The sequence below is a fragment of the Lissotriton vulgaris genome, unplaced genomic scaffold (assembly GCF_964263255.1).
Source record: "Lissotriton vulgaris unplaced genomic scaffold, aLisVul1.2 SCAFFOLD_1625, whole genome shotgun sequence".
In the NCBI taxonomy this organism is placed as follows: domain Eukaryota; kingdom Metazoa; phylum Chordata; class Amphibia; order Caudata; family Salamandridae; genus Lissotriton; species Lissotriton vulgaris.
Genome location: NW_028249901.1, coordinates 59,339 through 72,721, shown reverse-complemented (window position 1 = coordinate 72,721; position 13,383 = coordinate 59,339). Strand labels below are relative to the sequence as shown.

The 13,383-nt window shown below is 46.0% G+C and overlaps 1 protein-coding gene across 1 annotated transcript in view; it reads left to right on the top strand.

The window, feature by feature from the left end:
- CUNHXorf38 (chromosome unknown CXorf38 homolog) overlaps positions 1-1,925 on the top strand; it is a 156,973-nt gene extending 155,048 nt beyond the window's left edge. The window contains exon 7 of the mRNA XM_086950436.1: positions 1,440-1,925. Within this exon, the coding sequence (XP_086806562.1) occupies positions 1,440-1,474 (35 nt within the window). The 3' untranslated portion in view covers positions 1,475-1,925. The remainder of the gene's footprint in view (positions 1-1,439) is intronic.
- Positions 1,926-13,383: the final 11,458 nt, after the last annotated feature.

Genomic DNA, 13,383 nt, shown 5'->3' with positions numbered 1-13,383 from the left:
CGCCCTGACTCTATCTATCTATTGCCCTCACTCTATCTATTTATTGCCCTCACTCTATCTATTGCCCTCACTCTATCCATCTGTCGCCCTCACTCTATCGCCCTCACTCTATCCATCACCCTCACTCTATCTATCGCCCTCACTCTATCTATCGCCCTCACTCTATCGCCCTCACTCTATCTATCGCCCTCACTCTATTGCCCTCCCCCTATCTATCACCATCACTCTATCACTCTATCTATCTATCTGTCGCCCTCACTCTATCTATCTATCGCCCTCACTCTATCTATCTATCGCCCTCACTCTATCTATCTATCGCCCTCACTCTATCTATCGCCCTCACTCTATCTATCTCCCTCACTCTATCTATCTATCGCCCTCACTCTATCTATCTATCGCCCTCACTCTATCTATCTATCGCCCTCACTCTATCTATCGCCCTCACTCTATCTATCGCCCTCACTCTATCTATCGCATCACCACAGAATCACTCAGGGGCACCACAACATCACTATGCGCTACCACAGCATCACTGAACGCCACAGCATCACTCACCGCCACCACAACATCACTCAGCGCCACCACAGCATCAATCTGTGCAACCATTCAACAACAACTGGTTTAAATATGTTCTCTCAATGTTTCCAGCTTTATTACAAATGTCACAAAAAGATGTCAATATTTCACTTCTGTTCTTGGATTTTCGTTACAATAAAATACACTGAACATAATCTTCACAAAAGTTAGTTACAAAAGTTAAAGCTATTGCCATTATAAATTACAATAACTTTTATGTAAGTATTAATTATTTAAAAAAATTAAAAGCCATTGTTATTTGTAATATCAATACATCTAAGTCACGTAAATACAACACATATTGAATTACAAATACTATAGGTGTCACATTTGCGAAAGTTAAAACCATTGGCATTGTAAATGACAAAGCTATTAATTTCGCTATTTTCAAAACCAACACATAAATAAAAGATTTGGCATTAACAATACCAATAGCTCAAACTTTCCTAATACGAGACCTATTGCATTGCAAATGCTTGTTTAAGAGGTGAGTATTCAGCTCTTTCCTGAATTAGATGAGTGTTTGAGCAGTTCTAGTGGTTATGGAGATATTTACAGCGATATCATAAGCAAATCAGACTCTGTTAACGCTTCGAGTTTTTGCTACACAAATGGCGCTCACATAACTATAATTGTTTGCACGCGTGCACCTAAAGTGGCTTCATATATTATTTCCATAGAGTCTGTTCCAAACGTGGATCATTAATTATTTCGTTCGCAGTTGGCTCATCGGCAGCTAATGCTTAATTCGCATTTTCATATGAGCCCCCTATTAGGTGCTTATGGCATTTTGGAATGTTGGAGCCGCAATCAGTAAAAACTCGTAGTTTGAATGAATAAATATTTCTTTTATTTCCCTTTAGAGTGCTTACCGTGTAAGCGGAAGTGTGATGCCTGAAGACCGCTTTCTACGACCATGGCATACAGCACGAGAAGCATGTATGGAGAATTCCCACATGTTAAGCATTGAAAGCTCTATTTTATCTTTTTGATCACTGCATGCTAGCATGTATGTCTTTATAGACAACTGGAAGAGGCAATCAAATCCAAAGAGCCCGCAATGATGTTTTTGTTTGCACTATTTACTTTAAAATTTCTTTGTGAAGATATTTTTGTGCACAGGGGGGCTGATTTGAATACTCCAAACTACCAAGATGAAGTGCACTGAAGACGGATTGCTTTATTATGATCAGTACGGTACTCTTAAACCAGCGCTCCATGTACAACTTCCGTGATTTTTTCATTGCAACGTCATTAACTGATGCAGTTTTTATGATGCCATAAACTATTTTTTAAATAAGTCAAATGTCTTTCATGGTATTAAAACTATTATTGTGTGCAATGATAAAGAGTGGTATACTTATTATATATTTCACAATGTACTTATCTGGAATAAGCCATTAAGGAGCAGCAGGTGAAGGGAATAGATGTGTTTGTCTGAATTCTGAAGACTATAATTCTTAGACACATTGATTTAAAATATATAGATTGCTCTGTGTATCCTCCCACTTTTACCTAGGGTTCCTCATTATATCAGTAGAGATATTACCTAGAAATGAAAGAATCATCTAATCTCCCTCTGCTCAACATGTCGGATCACCTTAGTACTTTGAGGAAGTAATGTAACATATTTGCATTCTAAATTTACAGGCAATTTGGCGGTGAATAACATGTTTGCTGTTAACCCACTTATTCTTACATCTGGGATTAGAACTCACCAAAAACAGTGGTGTGTCAACTAGGCCTCGCATTCATGGAGTATAAGGCAACATGCCTTTTGTTCTTGCAGGTGGCTTATGGAGAAGAGTCTTCTCCTGTGCTGCTCAGTCAGTGTTGGTGGTTCTGTGGCCACAGACTTCCACAAGGTTGTTCTTTGTGTGATGCTGAAAATTGGTCTGAGATGGTAGTGGGCAAAGAGTGGGAGTATGGAGGGACAAATGGATGTGGGGTTCTTCTCAAGCCATTATCTGGAAGACGAAGAGACAAAAGCGTGACTAGCCTTAAATCTATTGCTAGCAAAAATGTTTGCCTTTCTAGTGTGTGATCTGAAGTTTACAATCCAAAATGCTGCTAACCTATTTTCCTGTGATCTCATTTCCCTTCTAGACTATATATATATATATATGCAAGCCTTCCTCTTAGCCGAATGTTTTCTTAGTGTGTTCGTTCTGCTATTTTTGTATCACATTCCTTACCCACTATTATGCCCTTTTGTCTCTGATTTATATTCCATTTTTCTGCAGCTGGGTTCTTGTTTGGATTCCCTGGTGAGGGACAATCTTGTGCCTGATTCAGGGTGGCATTGGTATCTTGCTCTTCAACTCTAATATCTTTTACACTTTACAATCAAGAGCTACTATTCTTGCCAGTTAAGTTTTTCACCGTGTGGCTTTTTCTTCCAATCTGGGACACTTTTAAGGAGACAGTTGAAACCCTAGAAATGAACAGTATGTGCAGGGTGGAGTCGTGGCTAGTGAGAGGAGTCACTCTGTCTTCAGGAAATAAGAAGGGAACTTAAGAGACTGTTGCAGCTTACAGCCCTTGACAGATTGCAACATCAACGACTCCAAGTTCTGTTCGTGCCTCGGATCCCTCTCTAGACCTGGCACAAGCACTAGAACAACCTTGCCTGGCAAGTTCAGCCTTAAAATAAACCTCCATATTAAGGTTTTCTGATACCCTACTAGTCCCTTTGGGTACCCTGCATTTGCTCTGGGGGTTCACTGAAGTTAAAGGAATCTTTGGATTCCCTAATAGGGCATTCGACTACCACGCCGCACAGGTTCCTCAAGATTGCTCTATCCTGACTCTATTGATGCCTGGGTGGGAAGACTACGACTCCCATTTTGCTCTTGCTCTCGAAGGAGAAAGAACAAACCTCTTCTACTATTGTTAGTTTTGACAGCTTGCTGTGGAGGTAGATTATAAGAAACTAGCCCAGCTGAGAAAGGATTACCAGCTTCATCATGTTTGTGGCTCCCTATCTCCCCCCCCCCCCTAATTTTGGACCCTTTTAAGTGAGAAGTAGGTTTCCTTAATCGGGCAGTTTAACATCATTCATATTCAGGAAACCTGGAATAGCACAGCCATGTATGGTGATGGTTTTTCATCCTTGTAGTTCCTGCAACCTCCTCTTCTTCAGGTACTTCCAAAGGAGCTCTGTTAGTGTGGATTGGGGTTTCCCTAGGTGGTGATGTAATTTCTAGTCCTTTTGGCAGTCCAAGAATTCAACTCTTCTCAATCAAAGTGCAGCAAGTACATTAGTTTTAATTTTAATCCAGGTAATTACTGACATGTAAAATTATTGTTTAGGACCATTGATGATATTGTCTCATCTACTACTTAGGTTACACTTCTATTATTTTAGCAGGGGAGGTTAATACAAAGTTAAGCTCGAAAGGCCTCACACAACATAGTGGACCGTACTAATAACGCACAGACTCTTGCTAGTAGGAAACCGGATCCCAGAGACTGGAATCAAGCAGAGAAGATCCAGCCACAGGGGGCATATAATACCCAGTGCCTCATCTCTATGGCAAAAACCTCCAAACCCCCTTTAGTTTGCCCTTAGTGGTACACAACCACCCTGTGGGAGGCAGGATCAGACATTCCTTCATGGGTGGTGAAACACAACATCTGTCAGGTGGGTCCTTCAGATTGTTCAACAGAGTTATGCCATTCCTTTATGACTCACCACATCTTCCACATACATCAGACCGGGTTTGAGCGGCGCACCTATACTTGTTTCAGTGGATGTAGGCTGTTTTGGCAATAGGTGCCATAGAGAGGGTTCTGGCCACAGAAATTGAGACTGGACATCATACCTGTTATTCCTCATACCAGAGAAATACAGAGGCCATGTTCTGTTTGTCCTGGATCCAGGTGACTGGATGGTGGCTTTCGACCTGAAGGATGCATGTTTTCCTCCTGTAGTCCCACAGACAGCACTAGCTCCCCTTCAACCTCACCAGTGCCCCTCGTGTGATGCAGGTTGTCGCAACACACGTTCAGAGGTTGAGGATTCCATCTTTCCCCAACCTTCACAACTGGCTGTTGATGGCAGGCTCGCCACAGTCAGTCATAGACCACCACCAGAAGGCAGTGAACCTCCAGACTTTTTTGGGGTTCACCATGTTATGCTATGTGCTTCACAAAAGCTCCTTTTTATCGGGCCATTCTGGATACAATGCTGTTTCAGGTCTTCCCTCCAGATCAGCAAGTTTAGGACTTTTGGGCTATGATCCCAATGCAGACAGAGGATCAGCAGATTTTGTTGCACACCAAGCCACAAACATGTCCCATTGGTAGGCGTAATTTGTTTTTGTGGAGTGATGCCAGAATGGCATCACACACTTAGGGAGGGAGATCAAACATGCAGAACTATTGCTGCTCAATCTCCACGAATGTAGTGTGCAGCTTTGGGTGCAGGAACCTGCCCTGCTGCTGCGACAGGAGATCCTCCCGAAGAAGCAGCTCGGACAAATGCACATGCTGAGGAGTTCATGATAACATACCCTCCTTGCCCAATCCTGAGCCACTAAAATTACTTGGGCCCGGTAGTTCTTGATCTTCTTGAGAAATCTGGACAGGAGTCTTATCGGTGGAAAGGGTGTATAGGAATCCTGAGCTCCACTAGAGATGAAATGCATCTCTGAGCGAGAGTCACTTTGGAAACTCCAGCATGCATCAGTGCTACCATTGCATGTTCTCGGCAGTGGCGAATAGATCTAACCAAGGCTGTCCCCAATCTTTGAAAATACCTTGAACCGATGAAGATGCCATTTGTGATCTGTAAGGCATCAATGGCTGAGTTTTGTTTGCTCTGGCATTCAGAGAGCCTGCCAGATGTTGAACCACCAGGATTATGTCCCGACGTTCGAGCCATGTCTAGAGACAAAGGGTCCACAAACCTTCCATTCTTGATTGTTGCTGTACCACATAGAGGTGTTACTGAACTAGCTTTCCCTTGAAAGGAAGAAAGGCTTTCAATGCCAGCCGGAGCATTCTCAGTTCCAACAGGTTGATGTGGAGCTGAGACTCTGCAGGAGACCAGATTCCCCTGATCTCCACCTCTCCCAGATGGCCACCCCAACCCAGGAGTGAGACATGTCACCACTGTGAGCTCTGGATTGGGAAGGGAGAGGGGTCTACCTCTTACCCATTGGCGGTCCATAAGCACCACTGCAAGTCTTTTGCAGTTCTCTTCGAGATCTGGACCAGATCAGAGAGAGTTCCCTGATGTTGAGCCTGCTGGGTCTTCAAGTCCAAATGCAGAGCCCGTATCTGGTAACAGGCATGTTTTACCAACACTGTGGGTGTGTTATGTGGTGTGAGTTTGCGACCTCACCATGTAATGCACTTACCAACCCCTTTAGGACCAGTAGGTTTCACCTGTAAAACCCTCTGCTCAACCCTGGGTAGCTGTGGCACCGAGCAGCAAAGTGTGCACAGAGGAGCAAATGTAAAGCATTTAAACAATTGAAAAAGAAACGACACAACACTCAAGAAATTTGACACCAATTTATAAAAATAGGCTGTATTATTATCAGACTTTAGACACTAAAATCAAAAAGATTCACTGGAGGGTTCCGGAAATGTAGATTTTACAACTCAATTTCACTCAACCGCAAACAAACCTTGGCAAAGTCAATGAATTGGACACTTTGAAACTTTTTCAAGGAAAACACAGGTAAGTATCAATTCAGTTCGTCAGAAGTACTTGGGGTGGCCAAATCGGACATGGAGCTAGTCGGGGGATTAGCAAGGTCCTCAAGAACAGTTGCCTTCACATAAGAAGCAGTCCTTCAGCAGTTCCAGGTACTTTATCTGCATTGCAATGGATTCTTATGGAGTGGTCCTGATGCAAGGGATGAAGGATGCTGTGAATGCCACAGGATCGACAGGGCTCTTCCTGCAGGGATCCCTTGCTTCACAAAGGTGATGAGGGGATCCTGGTTGCTGGGTCAACGTCCCACAAAGTCCTCTCCGATCTGGCCGAAGGCCAGTCGTTTCTCGACTACCAGTCACCTGTTGTGGCGGTCACAGGGCAATCTTATATGGGTCATTGACTTGCCTTCTGAAGGTCCTAGCAGCTCCCCGACAGCACTTTCGGTCTTAGCAAACTTTGGTGCAACTCTGAGCTTTGGATCCTGGTCCTCAGTGCTGCATGGCAGTGGTGGTAGAAACTTGAGGGCATATTATCAAGAACTGCGTTAAAATTATCGCCGCTTTAGCGGCAGGAAGCTGCCGCTAAAGTGGCGATAATGGGCTTGATAATATGCCCTTGTGAATTTCCATAGAACCCAGGTTCTGGTGTGAACCTGGGCTTCTATGGGAATTCACAAGGGCATATTATCAAGCCCATTATCGCCGCTTTAGCAGCGATCATTTTAAAGCCGTTCTTGATAATATGCCCCTAGAAAACTTTGGGCTACCAACTTGCCCCAGCAAGCTTCTTCAAATGTTGTGTTTGTGTGCTGCAAACAGGAGACCAGTCAGTTGGCACTTAGAGTTCTCTTTGCATGACTGGGCTCTGGAAACAACTTCTTCTTGAACAGTACACTGCAGGCACAGCCCCTCTCTTTGCTAGCCACCAGGTGTAGTAAGTGCAGTCCTCGTTGGTGCAGTCTCTCCTTGCTGCTCCCTCGGTGCAGCAGGGAAGTCTTTCTTTGGTCCTTCATCCAAGTTGGTCGAGATCTGGGTCTGGGTGCCAGGTATTTCCCCTTTAAGCTTGGAAAGTGCCCTCACAGCAGGATGCCGTTGGTAGCCAAGGGCAACCACGTTCCCTCCCACCTGGTGAACACTTCCTGTGGAGTGTTGAATCTGCCTATCCCAGGATACACCATTCTACCCACTCCCAAGATAGTGTAACCCCTCTCTGTGTGTACAGACCTCACTAGCCCATCCCCAGGGTGCGGCTACCTGAGGGCTACAAGCGCCTAAGGGGGAACCGGTTTGGCAACTGGTTTCCCCCCTCTCTGCTCACCTTGCCAGCTGGTCTGCCTAATCAATTGGACAGCCCTCCTCCCTAGTGTGATACATCTACCCCTCAAAGGCAGTTTTTAGATGTTCGCACCAAAAGACAGACTTCAAAGTGGCTTCCTGCAGGAGGGAGGTAACCCCTCCGTGGCCTGCTGTCCCGGATTGTTCTCTGTCCTGAGAGTTGTGGCATGTCTCTCCAGGAGGACAGAAAGCTGTCTCGTGGAACAGGCTCCAAGTGTGCCTGGGAAGGCACAGAAGTTTTAAAGGTCATAAAGTGGCAGCTTTGCTAAAGCTGCAGACTGCAACAAGTTACATTAATTTCAAATTGAGATACAAGTCGTACTTAATTTAACAATTTGCTTAATACATTGTAGTACCCACTTTGGTGTTACTGTTCAGGAGTTCGCACAGCTGAGGGGTCAGCGTGTAATCATGTATTTGTCAATTGGGCAACCAGGCCTTTCCACATTAAAAATAGTAGTTTTGTGTGTTTACTGCCAGGACAAGTAAAGTACATGTCTTGCCTTTGACATAATGTCGCTCCCTTCCTTAGGACTCATGCAGAGTCCAGGGGAAGGGGGAGAGATTGGGAAACCTTGAGCTGCTATGATCTACCCATGAAGTCTTGCTTATAACGCTTTTCAAACACAAAAACGCATCGTTATTATTATTTTAGTTTTCCTATTAGAGTCAGTGGCTTTCGGGGCGGGTGGGGCTCAGCATAGCAGGGAGAGGAGTGGTTTGCACTCCGTAAGGGCGCATGACTGCTTGGCCGGACCTCTTGGGATGGCCAAACACTAATGTGCACTTTGCATGTTCTCCACCAGGCTGCAATACACAGCCTGGTGAGGAACAGGCAAAGCCTCCCAGTCCCGGTATGAGTGCTGAGCTACAGCACTCAGACCAATCACCAGGCTGCATTGCAGACACGGCCGGCCGTAGCAAAGGTAAGTGGCTTTTTTTTTCTTTTTTGTGCCCGTGCTCGCTCTCCTCCCTTAGCCTTCCCCACCACCTGGGTCCAGTAGCAGCTGCTACTGCTTTCCCTACACAATTTTGATATAAAAATACTGGTGAAACTTCTAGCAAATCGATGGTCTCTCCTGATGCTGCACCTGGAGCAATCAGATCAGTCCAGCTTCATTTACGTGCATAATCATGCTATTTAAGGGCACCGTTTGATGTACTGTAGGATTTTGATCCGGATTTAAATGCTGTGGCTGCCTTTTTGGACACTAGTAAAGCATTTGACTCACTGGAATGGAACTACCTTTGTAGCATTCTCCACCAAATGGGCTTTCCAGTAAAGTTTCTGACCTGGATCAAGTTAGTTAAATTTCTGGCCTGGATCAAGTTACAGTCACCAAACCTGTGGCAAAGGTGCACATTAATGGGACAGTATCCAAGCTCTTTGAGATCTTGCTTGGCACCAGGCAGTGCCCATTGTCAATGTTTTTGTTTGCCTTGGCCATGGAGCCCCTTGCATCCCAGCCAAGACAACACTACAGAGTAGACGCCCCCTGATATTCAAGTAGACATCTTCTGATCTCACTTTATGCAGACGACATTACTCTTTATTTACGAAATCCACATCTTAATTTAAATAGAATTCTAAGTGAATGTTTCCGCTTTGGCAATCTTTCAGGTGTAACCATTAATGGGGTCGGGGGTGACAGAGGTTCGGGGACAGGGAGTCCTAGCTTTTTCCACTCACATAAAACACCCTCCAGAATTACCTCTTGAATGGCATGCTGATAGTCTCAGATACTTGGGTTTATGGATATATCGTGATAGGGATGAGGTAATTTGTGCCAATTATGGTGTTACGCTAACCAACATTACAAACTAGATATCCCTTCCCTTGTCGGGCTGCGTAGCCCTGATAAAGATGTTCTTGTTGCCAAAATTGCTGTATTTGTTTCTGAACATCCCAATCCCATGCATTAAGACATTCTTTATTACACTGCAATCACAATTGGTCAGGTTAGCTTGGGCAGGCAAACAACCTTGCATCAGTTGGGTCACATTGCTGTTCTATCACTGCGGGTTTTAGGCGCCGGATATACAACTTTATTGCCAAATCTGGTGGCATAGTGGACTAATGCGTCCACTGTAGGAACTGGTGTTCGACCTTATTGGTCACAGGTTAAAATAGGTCGATAAAACGAGTACCATTGAGTTGGGTAACAAACATCTGTTATTCAGCGCCAAGATACCCTTCGGGGTGAAAGTGCACTTTACAAATACAAGTTATGTTTATTACCACTGCGCTCAAGTGCATTATGTAATATACTGGTACCAACCAATCCCTTTTCTTCTGCACTCAGCAATAGAAGAGAATGATATGGTCCCTCCCCCCACCCTCTTTTATGGGCATCCTCCAGTCGAAAGACATAAAGGGGCCCATCTACTGAGCCTTGAACAAATAAAGCATGGGAGTAAATCCGCCGCAAATTAGGAAAAATGGTCACGTGTTCCCTGAGGCTCCCATTTGACTTCTTATTTATTGCCGGTTACGCACAAAGCTTTGGTACGTACGATTTGGGCCATATTTAACATTCACACAGTGCAGCAAGCCACCTTGCTGCACTGTGTAAAGGTGAGAATGCAGTGAATTTAACATTATATGACGCATTCCTGCTCTCCGCGCTAGTGCACAAACTCCTGCGTAGCTCCAAAACCGGCACGGTGAACAATTCTACAAGAGTGCCTGCGCTGTAGGGAGGATTGTTTTTGTCAGACGAGGCACAATGCAGCACACTTAGAAACAGAAAGGAGGAGAAATGAAGGTATTTCCCCCTCATGTACCTCTGGTGGGAAGGTGCACAATTCTGACGCATACCCAGGTCTAAATGTAAATGTCATGGTACTTATAGAGCGCACTGTCACCAGACGGTCACCTTGCGGTGTCGCCTATTCGGCTTCCTGGCGCGGATACTCAAACCGCTGTGGAACCCCTCCTGGCTTTCCCTGTGAAGTGTCCACTCCTGGGCACCACCAGGGTGAAGCCAGGCATCCTTAGCGCTGTTGGGGCCGGTGTGGAGGCTAAGCAAACTATTGCCCAGAGTTGCAGCGTGGGACCCATGATTAGAATAGGCACCAAGGCGAGAATTAACAGGTCCGAAGAAATTGAGCCCGAGACCCCGCCGAGGCAGGAATCGAACCCTGGTCCCTGGCCAGAACTCTGCATTGGGGTCTGTCGCTCTAACCATTGAGCCACACTCCTCCACCAGCGGGTCTACCAGCGTTGGTCAATCGAAATGTGTCCGAATGCATGGGTGGATGTGTGGAAACACCCACGCCCCGCCCATAACACAGACAAATGCAAGGCAGCAATTTGTTCTGCCTTGCGTTACTCTAGATTTATCAAACCACGCAGCGCCATACAAGGTGGCCTTGTGTGGCTTGGTAAAATCTAATTTTAGGTGTTGCATCGCCCTGCATCTCCTTGCACGACAACGCAAAACCTTTCATAAATTTGGCCCCCAGTTAAAAGCAAAGGGACCAACACACTGGGGATATCTACACAGAAGGCAGCTTTCTCGAGCCCAGCACATGAGAAGGTCCCCTGGGATGCCCCTTGAGGTATTTATATATTACCGATTGGAAAGCAACTGCAGGGGCTCCCTCCCCGATTTTCAGATGGAACACTGCCCCGTTCTCCCTACATTTAACATGCTACATCACTCAGCACAGTCCATGTCTATGAGGAAATGGGGTGTATCCTAAGGTGTGGTTGTGCGACCTTACTGGGTAATACATTTACCAACCCCTTTAGGTCTAGTAGGTTTCATCCGTAAAACCCTCAGTACAACTCTGGGTAGCTATGGCACTGAACAGCAAAGCTTACGCTAAGGAACAAATGGTAAGCACTTAAATAGAACCTTTACAATTCAAGTAATCAACACGACACTAAAGAAATACAACACCAATTTATAAGGATAGACTGTATTTTTATAAGATTTTAGACACTAGAATGAAAAAGATCAACAGGAGGGTTTTGGAGATCTAGATTTTACAACCAATAATAAATCAATAAAAATTTCACTCAACTGCAAATAAGTCTTGGCAAAGTCAACGAACTGAACACTTCGGTAAGTGTCAATGCGGTTGGTTAGAAGCACTTAGGGCAACGAACTCTGGCAGGGAGCAAGTCAGTAGGACCAGCAAGGTCCTCAAGAACAGTTACCTGCACAGAAGAAGCAGTCTTTCCGCAGTTCTAGGTACTTTATCCTTGTTCCCATTAGGCCTGGTTAGAGTTTGTGGAGTTATGCTAAGTGGGACTCCGCTGTGCTCTGAGGAGTTCCGCAAGCGGCAGAGTGCAGCAAGTCATGCTGATTTTTAGCGCAGGGATATGGTCCGGTGACCGGCACCACATGCAGTGCAAGAGGCGCTTCTTCTTTTTGTCGCTTGAGTAGATGTTCTACTCTATCTGCAGCTTCCTCAATGAGAGCAGCAGGTTTCTCAACGCTAGCGGTAGCGACCTGCTGCGACCGCCCACATTGAGAAAACTTGCCAGGAGGTGGTCTAGCGTTTGATTTTCTTCGCTCGCCAACTTAACGTTGGCGAGCAGCGAGAGAGGAAAAATTCAGCTCCGCAGTGTTTTTCGGAACTTCACGTTCTACGCGGAGTGGGCAAAACTCTGCAAAATCTGCTGATGGAGCAGAGTTCACCACCTACCCCTTGTTTCAACGGATTCCTATGGAATGGCCCTGATGCACGGGATTAAGGATGCCGAAGATGCTCCAAGAATGTTGTGAATTCGATGCGGTAAACAGTGGTCTCCCTGCAGGGGTTTTTCGGTGCACGAAGATGGGGAGGGGGTCCTGGTTGAAGAGTCAATGTCCCACGAACAAATCTCCGGTCTGGCCAAAGTCCTGTTGCCACTAGACTACCAGTCACCTGTTGTTGCGGCCACAGGCCAACCCTTCATGTGTTGATAATTTGCCTTCTGAAGGTCCCATCAACTCTCTGACAGCATTCCCAGGCAACTCTGTGCATCGGGTCTTGATCCTTGGTGCTGCATGGCCGTGGAGGCAGAGGCTAGAAAACTTTGGACTACCAACTTGCCCCAGCAGGTTTCTTCAGCTGTTGTGTCCCTGTGCTGTAAACAGGAAGTCAGTCAGCTGGCCCTTGGAATTCTCTTGGCTTGAGTGGGCTCTGACAACAGTTTCTCTTCGAGCAGGACTCAGCAGGCACAGCCACTAGGTGTAGCAGATCCAATTCTCGTCGGTGCAGCCATCTTTGCTGGTCCCTCGGTTAAGCAGGGCAGTCATTCTTTGGTCCTTCTTCCGAGGCAGTCGAGATCTGTGTGTCAGGGGTGCCCTGTTTATGCTCGGAAAGTGCCCTCAGGGCAGGATGCAATTGGTAGCCAATGGGCAACCAGGTTCCCTCCCATTCGGCGACCACGTCCTGTGGTGTGTGGCATCTATCCCCTATCCCTTTATGCACCATCTGCCCACTCCCAAGATGGTGAGACCCCTCTCCTGATGAACAGCCCTCAGTAGCCCACCCCTGTGGTGTGACCACCTCAGGGTTACATGCCCATAGGTAAACCAGTTTGGCAACTGGCTTCCCCTCTATGCCTCCCATGCCAGCCTGTCTACCTGGCAATGGGCAGCCCTTCCCTGGTGCTAGATATCTACCTTTCAAAGGCAGCTTCACCTTTGAAGCCTGCCTTTTGGGTCTAACACCCAAGTGGCTTCCTGCAGGAGGGAAGTGTCGCCTCCCTGGCCTGCAAACCCCGATGGTTCTTCCTGAGAGCCGGCTACATGTGTGTCCGGGAAGGGACAAGAGTTATAAAGGCAACAAAGTGGCAGCTTTGCTAAA